This window comes from Clytia hemisphaerica, unplaced genomic scaffold (assembly GCF_902728285.1).
Source record: "Clytia hemisphaerica strain Z4C2 unplaced genomic scaffold, Clytia hemisphaerica genome assembly, whole genome shotgun sequence".
In the NCBI taxonomy this organism is placed as follows: Eukaryota; Metazoa; Cnidaria; class Hydrozoa; order Leptothecata; family Clytiidae; genus Clytia; species Clytia hemisphaerica.
This window is the reverse complement of record NW_027103850.1, coordinates 1,148,406-1,158,175: the sequence shown is the minus strand read 5'-3', so window position 1 is coordinate 1,158,175 and position 9,770 is coordinate 1,148,406. Positions and strand designations below refer to the sequence as shown.

General features: G+C 36.4%; 1 protein-coding gene across 1 annotated transcript; it reads right to left on the bottom strand.

Annotated features, from left to right (window-relative positions):
* Nucleotides 1-325: 325 nt before the first annotated feature.
* On the bottom strand, nt 326-9,386 carry LOC136807615 (uncharacterized). The gene is made up of 12 exons (XM_067064206.1): nt 9,155-9,386; nt 8,833-8,942; nt 8,094-8,288; nt 6,719-6,977; nt 6,362-6,508; nt 5,901-6,053; nt 4,991-5,149; nt 4,134-4,339; nt 3,177-3,315; nt 2,048-2,220; nt 1,276-1,393; nt 326-832 (listed from the first exon to the last, which is right to left on the bottom strand). Exons 1-12 carry the CDS (start codon nt 9,309-9,311, stop codon nt 549-551), a joined length of 2,100 nt encoding a protein of 699 aa, XP_066920307.1. The 5' UTR covers nt 9,312-9,386; the 3' UTR covers nt 326-548.
* Nucleotides 9,387-9,770: the final 384 nt, after the last annotated feature.

Genomic DNA, 9,770 nt, shown 5'->3' with positions numbered 1-9,770 from the left:
ACAGACTAACGACCGTCCCTCTATATCAACCGACAAGGATCATAAAATCATAATCATTCAATCATATAGTTTTGAAATCAAGGGAAATATAAAAAATTATACATATCTATAACATTACGTAAAAAGTTTGATAATCCAGCTTCATGGCACAAAAGTACTTGAAAATGTAAAAAAATCATCATTATCTGAAAATATTCACACCAAAATATATACACAACATTATGACAGCAACCCCTGCACAAGAATAGGAACAGCATATTTGATGTAAAATTTCGTTTTTGTGACTTAAGAAATTATTCCAGGTGTCATTTTTGTTGTCTTTTTTGCTGTATCACATTGTAATATTTACAGTCAATTCTCTCTAATTCGAACCTCTACTTTTCGAATCTTTCTATAATTCGAACACAAATATCTGTCCCCGCAGCTAGTATGAATTAGTATGAAATACTTTCTGTTATTCCAATCTTTCTCTACTTCGAAGAGAAATTCTTGGTCGCTGGAAGATCGAATAAGAGAGAGTCAACCGTACGCTTAAAATACAATTTCATTCAGGGGTCTTGTGCTTCAAGTTTAATATCCCGTCTACCATTGGCTTCTGGGAAGTCAAGTGTCGCATTTTGACCACATCTGACAGAACCTGGAAATTCAACATTTCCAGCAGAGTTAAATCGTGTCCAAGTATCATAAACTCCATTGTAGAGGAATGCGTAAGTACAAGTTTCATCAACTGCAAACATGATCACACCACTGTATACTGTTGTCCCGTCCATCTTAGCGTATGCAAAACTGTTCCCATACGCACATCGATTAAAGCCAAGAAAAAATCTGGGTTCTAATAAGATGAGAAAGATTAATTCATTTTCAAGAGAGAATCGGAGGGTTTCAGATCTTCAGCATGTACATTTTTTTATCCTAAATATCCAATAAATTACGGTTTAAACGATATATTTGACATAAAGAATAAATTTGTATCAAAAATGTGTCAATTTTTGTGACACCTTATTCTGTCGGAAATGTCATCATTGTCAAGGTGTGAAAACTTTTAGATGTCAAATGTTTTTGTTTTTTTTTGAAGCTAAATAAAAGTTAGGAATTTATGCCAAATAAAGGCTCTATTATTTCAGGAGCTATTAAAATTGGTTTTATCTCCGAACAGAAGCAGCCCCCCCCCCATATTACGAATAAAATTTAAGCTTTTTGAACATGACTAACTTTATAAAAAACGGGTCATATTTTGATAACATTTCAAAGAAGATAACATGATAATATGCTTACTTCCAATTTTGATACCACCAACCATTGGTGCAAGAAGTCGGTACGTGGCCCCTTTGTGCTCTCTTATCTTTTTTATGAGTTCGTCATATTCGAATTCGATGCCGTTGGTTGTAATGAGCTAAATACAGTAAAATGTTGGGACGAGATAGAGTTTTTTTCTTTTTTGATTTGGTTGGTCGTTAACCAGTAATAAAACAAATTTGTAACTTTTTCTAAAGAACGGGTCATTTTTATTACTTCAAATGACCAATTATTAAAGTATCTTATAAAAACTCCATCTCATCTGAAAATGTTAGCAAAATGTACTACTTTAGTAAAATGTAACTTTTTGAGTTTGTTTTTTGGCTTCAACCCACGATCTATCAACTAAAAACTGTTTTCCACTTCCTGCCTCGAGGATGGGGTGGGGGTGTTGAAAGTAGAAAAGGGTAACTGGACCATCAAGTTGAAATCCCCGAAAAAACCTTAGATAAAACTACTTATTTCCCACCATGAAAAGCCTGATAAGCGTTTTACAAGCAAATACTGAATTGAAAGTAAAATCTATCGACATTTTTCGGGAAATGTGCCGCGTGAAAGATGCTCAATTCAATCTGTCATTCTAAATGCGGCACAAATCTTAAAGGTATCACTTTTACTTGCTTTGAGAAAGGTTAGAACATTCTAGCCCATCGCATTTTAAACTCAAAGAATCAGACACCAGTTCTGAATTCGATTGTGGTTAGTTAGAAGAATGATAAAGAAAAATGATAATTCAACTCAATGTTATTACTATGTCTTGCTTGGCGTAGGGTACATAAATGACTTGAGCTTTGTAGAGGGGTTCCTTGTGCCCAAGCATGCATTTGTACTTGCGATAGGCAGATCCAGGCCAATACAGTTGGAAGACGTAAGCACTAGCCAAGATCAAGAAGATGACAAAAATGACAGCTAACCAAGTGAACACTGAAAATGAACGAAAAGAAAAATTCAGTTCCAGGGCCAAACGAGTTTAACTTTGAGGAATCCTCCAATATCAGGATATTCTTTGGAACGAGATTAGCTACCGTTAAAGAGACCAAATTCCCGGGGGGGGGGGGGGGGGTAGTTAGAATAGGAGGGTACAGGTAAGTGCCACCCTTAAGGGTACCTTTTTTGGATTTCCTAAGTCACACTAATTGTTGGGAAAATGAGGAATTCAAATCTCAGTTTCAATAAGGGTCGGAAAATATGAAAATTTAAATTTTGTGTCCCTAAAAACATCGAAATTTGGTCAAATTAGTACTAATAGTCGGGGGGGGGGGGCACACCCCCGTCAGTTCTCAACTGTTACCCCCCCCCTGGGGTCGATGTTTTGTCAGCGTCTCCTTAAGCGTTAAAATTCTGAATTTTTATTAAAAAAGAAACATCCCAGCTGGCACACAACGTTTTTTCTAAGTTTATCTAACGTTATGAGCATTATCAAGCCATTATATAAACGTTGAAACAACGTTTTGTTGTGTGCCAGCCGGGATTGAAAGGTTCGAGTATAATTTGATGATGTGTTAAAACTCTAGAATTACCCAAAATTCGTCCAAAGAAGGCTGGGTATTATTGAACATCAAAAGGCTAGTGAGTTAAATTGGCTTTCAAACTAATATAAGATATGATATGTATCACAATTGTAAGATCTCTCTGCAAACTGTCAAGGGAAGGGGTAATTAAATGGTTTGAGATCTTTGGCCTACATATTCTTTCATGTTTGGATAGCAAAACCTCCAAATCATTTTGTCTAACTATTTTTCAAAGTCTAATTTTCAAGTTCCTCTGACTTGAAAACTGGGAAATAAATCAGACCAAAATGTTTGGAGGATTTGGCTAGGACTGCAGAAGTTTTTTATGAGACAAAAAATCTCAAACCACATGAATATCCCTTAAATTACCCCTTCTCCACCGAATTGCCGATTTCTTAACAGTTAAAATCTTGTGTTCCAAGCCAGTCTCCATTTCTCTCAATTTTTCATTGACTAAATGTTGCGAGGCTGCTTGCATTAATGATACTCCTGCTTCAACTACACCAACCTGAAAAAGAGAGTAAACAAATACAGTTGACGCTCTCTAATTCGACGTTTTACTATTCGATAGGCTCCCTTATTCGATGAAATTTAAAGTCCCCGTCAACAAGAAACTCTTATAAACGACGCTCCCATATTCGATGAAAATCCAATTCCCCTTGAAGATCGAATTAGAGAGCGTCAACTGTATGGTAAGATGGACATAGTTCGTCTCCACAGGTTAAATTTTGGGGAAAGCTTAATTATTGTGGTCACGGTATTTTGAAGGCAGGTGAAGTAAAGATCTTCAATTCTTGTTGAACCAAATTTATTAGAGCGGTTCATTAACAATTTGATAAAATATTTGACCCATAATACAGAGTAAATGAAAGTTGTTGCCTGAGAATCAAAACCCACTATCTTGCCTTCGTTCGATGTAATAGACAGTAGAAAGTCGATAGGAAGTTTCAGATTGTTTTTGTTTTCTGGCTTAGTGTCTGAAGAAAGTATCTCAACCCAGCTGGCACACAACGTTTTTTCAACGTTTATCTAACGTTCACAACGTCCATATAACGTTAGATGAACGTTGAAACAACGTTGTGTGCCAGCTGGGAACTAACGACTCTCTAGAAGAACTAAAATATAAAGGAAAGCAAACCAAAAAGTTGACCGTCTAAACTAGAGTTAGAATAGAACGTCATGCAGGGCCCACGGCACCGGGGCCTTTTTTGCAAAGTAAAAATTTTTGGTTGCTTCTCCTTAAACTCTATATTCATTTCAATTTCATGGCGTGGGCCCTGTTTTGAAAGGCCTCAATATAAAGGGTATTTCAAAAAACAAACCTACCGACAATTCATTCTTGGTCAAAACAGAATTGACAGCAATCCCAACCAAGTTGGCTTCTCTCTTATCTTCTCTTCTCAAATGATATCCACTTATTGCTAAGCCTGGATGTCCAGGAGCTGCATACAAGAATTCACTGGCGCGAACTGAGCCAATGACTTGTACTGGCACAATACCCAACATACAGATGATTATTGTTCGCTTGTTGGCTGGAGAAAGAATTATAGGAGATCTATTTCATGATATGCACTAATGCAATGACTTCAAGAAATTATGAAATTTTTCTGTTGTTTTTTTTCACCCAATACGTCACTTTTTCTATTGTTTAAGTGATGTATTGGGTGGAAAATTTTAAAAGTTCTCAGAAGACTCTCCAGTGGTACATATCATGAATTCAGTCATTTCACAGTCGAAATGAATCGTTTAATCAGGACCACCAAGCTCTGATAACGACTTTCTGTTGGTCTAAATTTTTGGATGTTTTTTAAATCTAGCGAACGAGAAGGCGAAGGTTATAGAGGCAAAATCAATCCTGAATTTACCGATATTTCGACCTAAAATTATCCCTGTAGGGTATATTGACATTAAGTCAGTCTCACAGCAGCTGATTGGTTGCAATTAATGTAAATTGGAAATGAGCATCGAAGAAAAAAATAAAAACACAGAAAAGTCAGACTATTGCATCGTCAATTTCAATTATTCTAATAATGATATATTTTCCTTTGTTTCGACATTATTTCGATACAAACAGAATCCTGACTTAAAGCTTACCAGTTGTGTGTTTTTGATACTCATAGTATGGAATATTAGGCTCATTATGAGTTGCTCACTGAGCAACTTATATTAAAAAAAACACTTACAATCCTTCTTGGGGCAGTAAGCTTCAATGTACGGTGAATTGGTGATAACACCTTTGAGATTACATTGACTTGCAGTTTCACTGGTTAGTTTCACAACACGTAAACGTTGAGTTCCTTTATCTTTGTCGTCACCATCTGGTAACAGACCAACAACTTCCCCTAAAATGGTTAAGTAAGTAAGTAAATCATCTGTCGGCTATCAGCAGAGGGAGTCTAACCCCTTTCTAAGTGTCCTAGACCTGGGAGGTGGAGCGCCGCACCTCCTCTCAGCTCCCAGTAGCTTGCCACCTAGATCAGATTACCCAATCCAAGCTACTCATTCACTGAGTTAGCGGTGACCGGGGATCGAACCCACAACCTTTGGATTTTGGATTGTTAGGTGAATGCTCTACCGACTGAACTAACCAGCCACGAGAATTTGAAGTTTGAAGTTGACACAAAGCCCTCAAATACGGATGCAGTAGAGAACGCACACGGGAAAGACAATTTCGTTCGAGTTAAAAACATTTTGAATTTTGGAGACTTATTTATGAGTCGTTGAACTGAAGGGTCTAGAAGGGTCTTTCTACTATATCCTAGACATCGAATTTGATCCCAATGTTGTATACACCCCTGTGTCCCTAACACGGTGGGACCCTCACCCTAATGTGAAATTTGGTTAAAGTTTTGCCCTATAATGGGAACAATACCCTACAACTTCAGCCCCACTGAGAAATTAATTCTCATTTCATCCCCATTCGAAATTCATTGTGAAAGATTTCACTCCAAAACCATCCCCACTAGCTTTTTTTAGCTTGGGACGATTGAATCTCCATTCCCATAAGGATTTCGCTAGAACTTATTTCCCCGCTTTGGAAAAAGTTCCACCAGGGCAGTAAGCAAGGGATTATTATTGTTTGCACATATATACCTTCATTGAATTTTTCTTCATCATCATTCAATTCAAAATGGTAGCCAATGTCGTGATGAGGAGTAGTGAAGACTTGCCCTTTAATTTCACCAACTTCTAACGTTTCCGTTTGAATACGTTCCGCAATGATGTTCGAGAAATGTGCAACGTCACCTGAATATCAGTTCATGATATTTATGATGTAATGTTTTATACGAAAGCACCTAAAAAGACCGGGTTTTTGCCACTAGTTTTGAATTTAAACAATAAAACTAGTGACAAACTCCTGGGATATTCCGGGTGCCTTCGTTCAAAACATTACGTCATGAATATCACAAGTAGCAAAAAAATTAAAGTGTGCATGTTAGGGATTGGGCAAACTTCAATGAACGTTGTAGCAAAATACTCTACTTATGGTACTCATAAATAAACATCATGGATATATGTCCATAGTCTTGGTATTATGAAAGAGAATTAAGTACCTGCATTCTGCGATGGTGCTTGCGCCTCCTGTGGCACTGGTGGGCTTTCTATATCGGCATTCAAAGACAAAGGTGGTGAATATGCTTGGGGTGATTGAAGCCACGGTGATGGTGTTCCCAAAGCTGAATCTGCAGAGCTGACCGAAGCTGGTATGGAAATTTATACAGAGATGATTGAAAAAAGTGGATTTAGAAAAAAACAAAACATTAAGATTTCATCACGATCCCATAAAGCTTAATGGAGTGTTCATCGAAAAGGAATTTCGAATTTTCTCGAATTTGGTCAGTCTTTTGACAACTTTCATACAACTTTAAATTGACGTTAAAACAACCTTATGTGACAGCTTGAAAAGATACCTGTCGTTCTAGCTCGTTTGGATTCGTTGGTTTGCTCACTTCCAATGAGATAGAAGAAATCCGTTTGTTTGGTTCTTTCGTTTGCCATCTCTTCTTTATGCGCATGCGTCGGAAAGTATCGTTGAAAATGATCATTGGATGTAGTAGAGTATTTGACGGTAATAGTGAAGTAGTATTTCTTTTTCTCCATATTTGGTGTTGTGAGAAGTTTGTAGATTTTATTATCTTCGACTTCGTTCATGTTAATTTCCAAACGAATCTGTAAATGGAAATTTCTAATTATTCTCAAAAACAGAAGCAATTCAAAAATAAATTACTTCTCAGTTAAACCTACGAATTTTGAAGACATTTACTAAAGCAGGACGGATTACTAACAAAACCAATATCATGATATACCATCATGATATTACCCTGAGTATCAGAGGTTAAGTTTTCAAAGAAAATAGTAACCTCTGAAGACAAATAATAGAAATTTTATCGCGCATGTGTCAATCTAATCACTGTAGAAAAAATCAAAGATGAAGAGAAAATATTACCATATTAATGTCTAGCAGACTGTATCAGTATGCAGTTTACTATTTACGAATTCCCCAGAAACCTCCAAGTGTAGTTGAAATGAGTTTATTTCGAAAGAAATCTTTTAGATGATCCCCAAATGTATAACAGTAATTACTAAACTTTTATATGGAAATGTCACTTTAATTAAATCGAAATAATAGAAAGACTTTATGTTATGATTCTCTATCACTGACTCTTTTTACAAAGCATTGATGACTTTTTGTAAGTTGTGTTTTCAACGACGGTAATAAAAATATCGACTATGACGCTCATCCAAGATCTTGGATGGTCGTCATGGTTACTTTTGTCTTCGCTGATTGCGCGATGAATAGAATCTCGATTCGTCGGCACAGCGTAAATATATGATTTTGAGCTGTGCTTTTCACGGTATCATGATATAGGTTTGGTTCCCAGAATTTCAGGGTCGAATGTAGTTGTGAGTGTATCAAAAGGATCCGATAACTATGGGTCAGCCCTCATCACCATATATAATTACACCCCTTCTCACAGACCCACCAGGGTTCCCCTTCCCACTGGAAAAATTGGCCAAAATATCGTCCCTGGTGGAAAATTATATCTTCCAATTTCTATCCCCACTGAAAATAATCAAATAAACCAATCCTCACTACAAAATATCATGCTATTTTCCCCATCCCCACTGAATTTCTGACTTGACAATAAAACAAAGACAATAATCCCCAGCCATAAAAACAATGGAAATATCTATCCCCACTGAGTTTGAGTGCTTTATTTTTATCCCCACAGGTTGAAAAAATCCTACCGGGTCTGTGAGAAGGGGGTGTATAATTTGACTTACAGTGTTATTAACCCATCTCCATGATGACTTGACGCGAGACTGAGCTTTGTTATGGACTTTGAATACATTGACATCAATATCAGCTACTATGTTGTTGCAATCTTTTGTTTTGAAGATGAGATCGAATTTGATATCGTCGCTGTTCGGTCTTTGTGTTGAATTGACTGCACATGCTCCTTTCTGCTTCCTGCGTACCTGTATAAATTACATAAAGAATCTTATAATACACCTTTTTGACCGTAGTCACGCGGTCAGGCACTTAATTATTTAATTATCCCCCTAAACTCGATCCAATCCTTTTTTGACACATTTTTCTATTGTTTATAGGTGCGAAAAAAGGAGCGCTCGAAAATAGGTTGGAAGGGTAGATTCTTAACTCTGAGTTTAAACGCTAGACTTAAGACTCTGGAGCTTAGGATTTGAGGATCCAAAAATTCAAAAATAGTCCAATAGGGCTCAGAATATAGCCTGGAAGTCTATAAACCATCCCGAATTGAAATACTTGAATAAAATAAATTTATCAATTAGCCCAAAAGTGACTTTCTCGCCCGAACTCCAAATTTCGAAAAACGAGGAAATAAGCTAAATTCTCAATATATTTTCACCAACGTCGAATTAACAATAGAAACACGTTGAAGCAAGCAATATCTTCTTGTGTGAAGGCACCACTTCACAAAACCTTTATTATAAAGTTTTCATAAAAAATATAAATAGTAGAGTTGGATGTACAATGTCATACCTGCTTTTTGCAAATTTCTTTTGGGAAATAAACTTCTTGTAGGTCAAAGTCTGGAGGTCCTGGCGCTATTTGGCTAAGTTCTTGTATTGAAATGCCGGCCGCAGGGAATGCTAAAAGAATTGAGAGTTAAGGATTTTACAAAAAATGGGTAGAAAAAGCCAGATACTGAAGTGTAGCTATCAAACATGGTTTTCTATAAAGTCAACTCGCTCTAATTCAAATGTTTCTGCAATTCAAATATTTCTCTAGTTCGAAAAATTATATTTAGATCGAATAAGAGAGAAAGCCTAAGAGAAAGTCAACTATAATAAAAATAACTTACAAATTTGACTTAAATTGGAGAAAAGCGAAAAAAACGTCGTGTTTGACTTTTCCTCATTCTCCGATTCACTTTCTTGATGAAAGGATTGCTGTTGGCCATTGTTGTTGTTCGTGGGCGGTATGAGGGGCGTGTATAAGTAGCAGTTCTTCTTTGACATGTCTGCAATAGGTTGTTAAATCTGTTCCTTGCGTTTTCTATTTATCACATTTCTATTTTACTGGGTAGAGAAAATTTATAGAGCTCGATTTTTACGGCAGATAGCGTTGGTTTCCACGGCCTGATAATTCTGCTTTCTAAAGAGAATAATATGCTACCTTGGTATTAGCCACCCTAAAATTAATTGTCGGTTCTTAGAGTATTTTCTTTACTTATTTTTATCTTTACTTTATTTCTAAAGAAACGACTCAAACTAAGTACAATGATTGTCAGTGTTGTATCAAAATGTTTCAAAGCACAATGTTTGTTCAAACATTATGACTAACGCCATTTTGACCAATGAAATAGTTTCCTTATTGTAAAAAGATTCACTTTTCATGCGTTCTGAAAAATATGTGTATTATGTGTTTACCTAAGCCAGACTGACATGTGCTCATTTGGTAGTTTCGATCGTGTTATT

Coding starts and splice junctions, on each gene's coding strand:
- LOC136807615 (XM_067064206.1), bottom strand. CDS start 9,311: ATGTCAAAGAAGAACTGCTACTTATACACGCCCCTCATACCGCCCACG. Junction 6,054..6,361: donor AGCACCATCGCAGAATGCAG/GTACTTAATTCT, acceptor ACTGATATTCAG/GTGACGTTGCACATTTCTCG. Junction 1,394..2,047: donor CCTACGCCAAGCAAGACATA/GTAATAACATTG, acceptor TACTGTATTTAG/CTCATTACAACCAACGGCAT.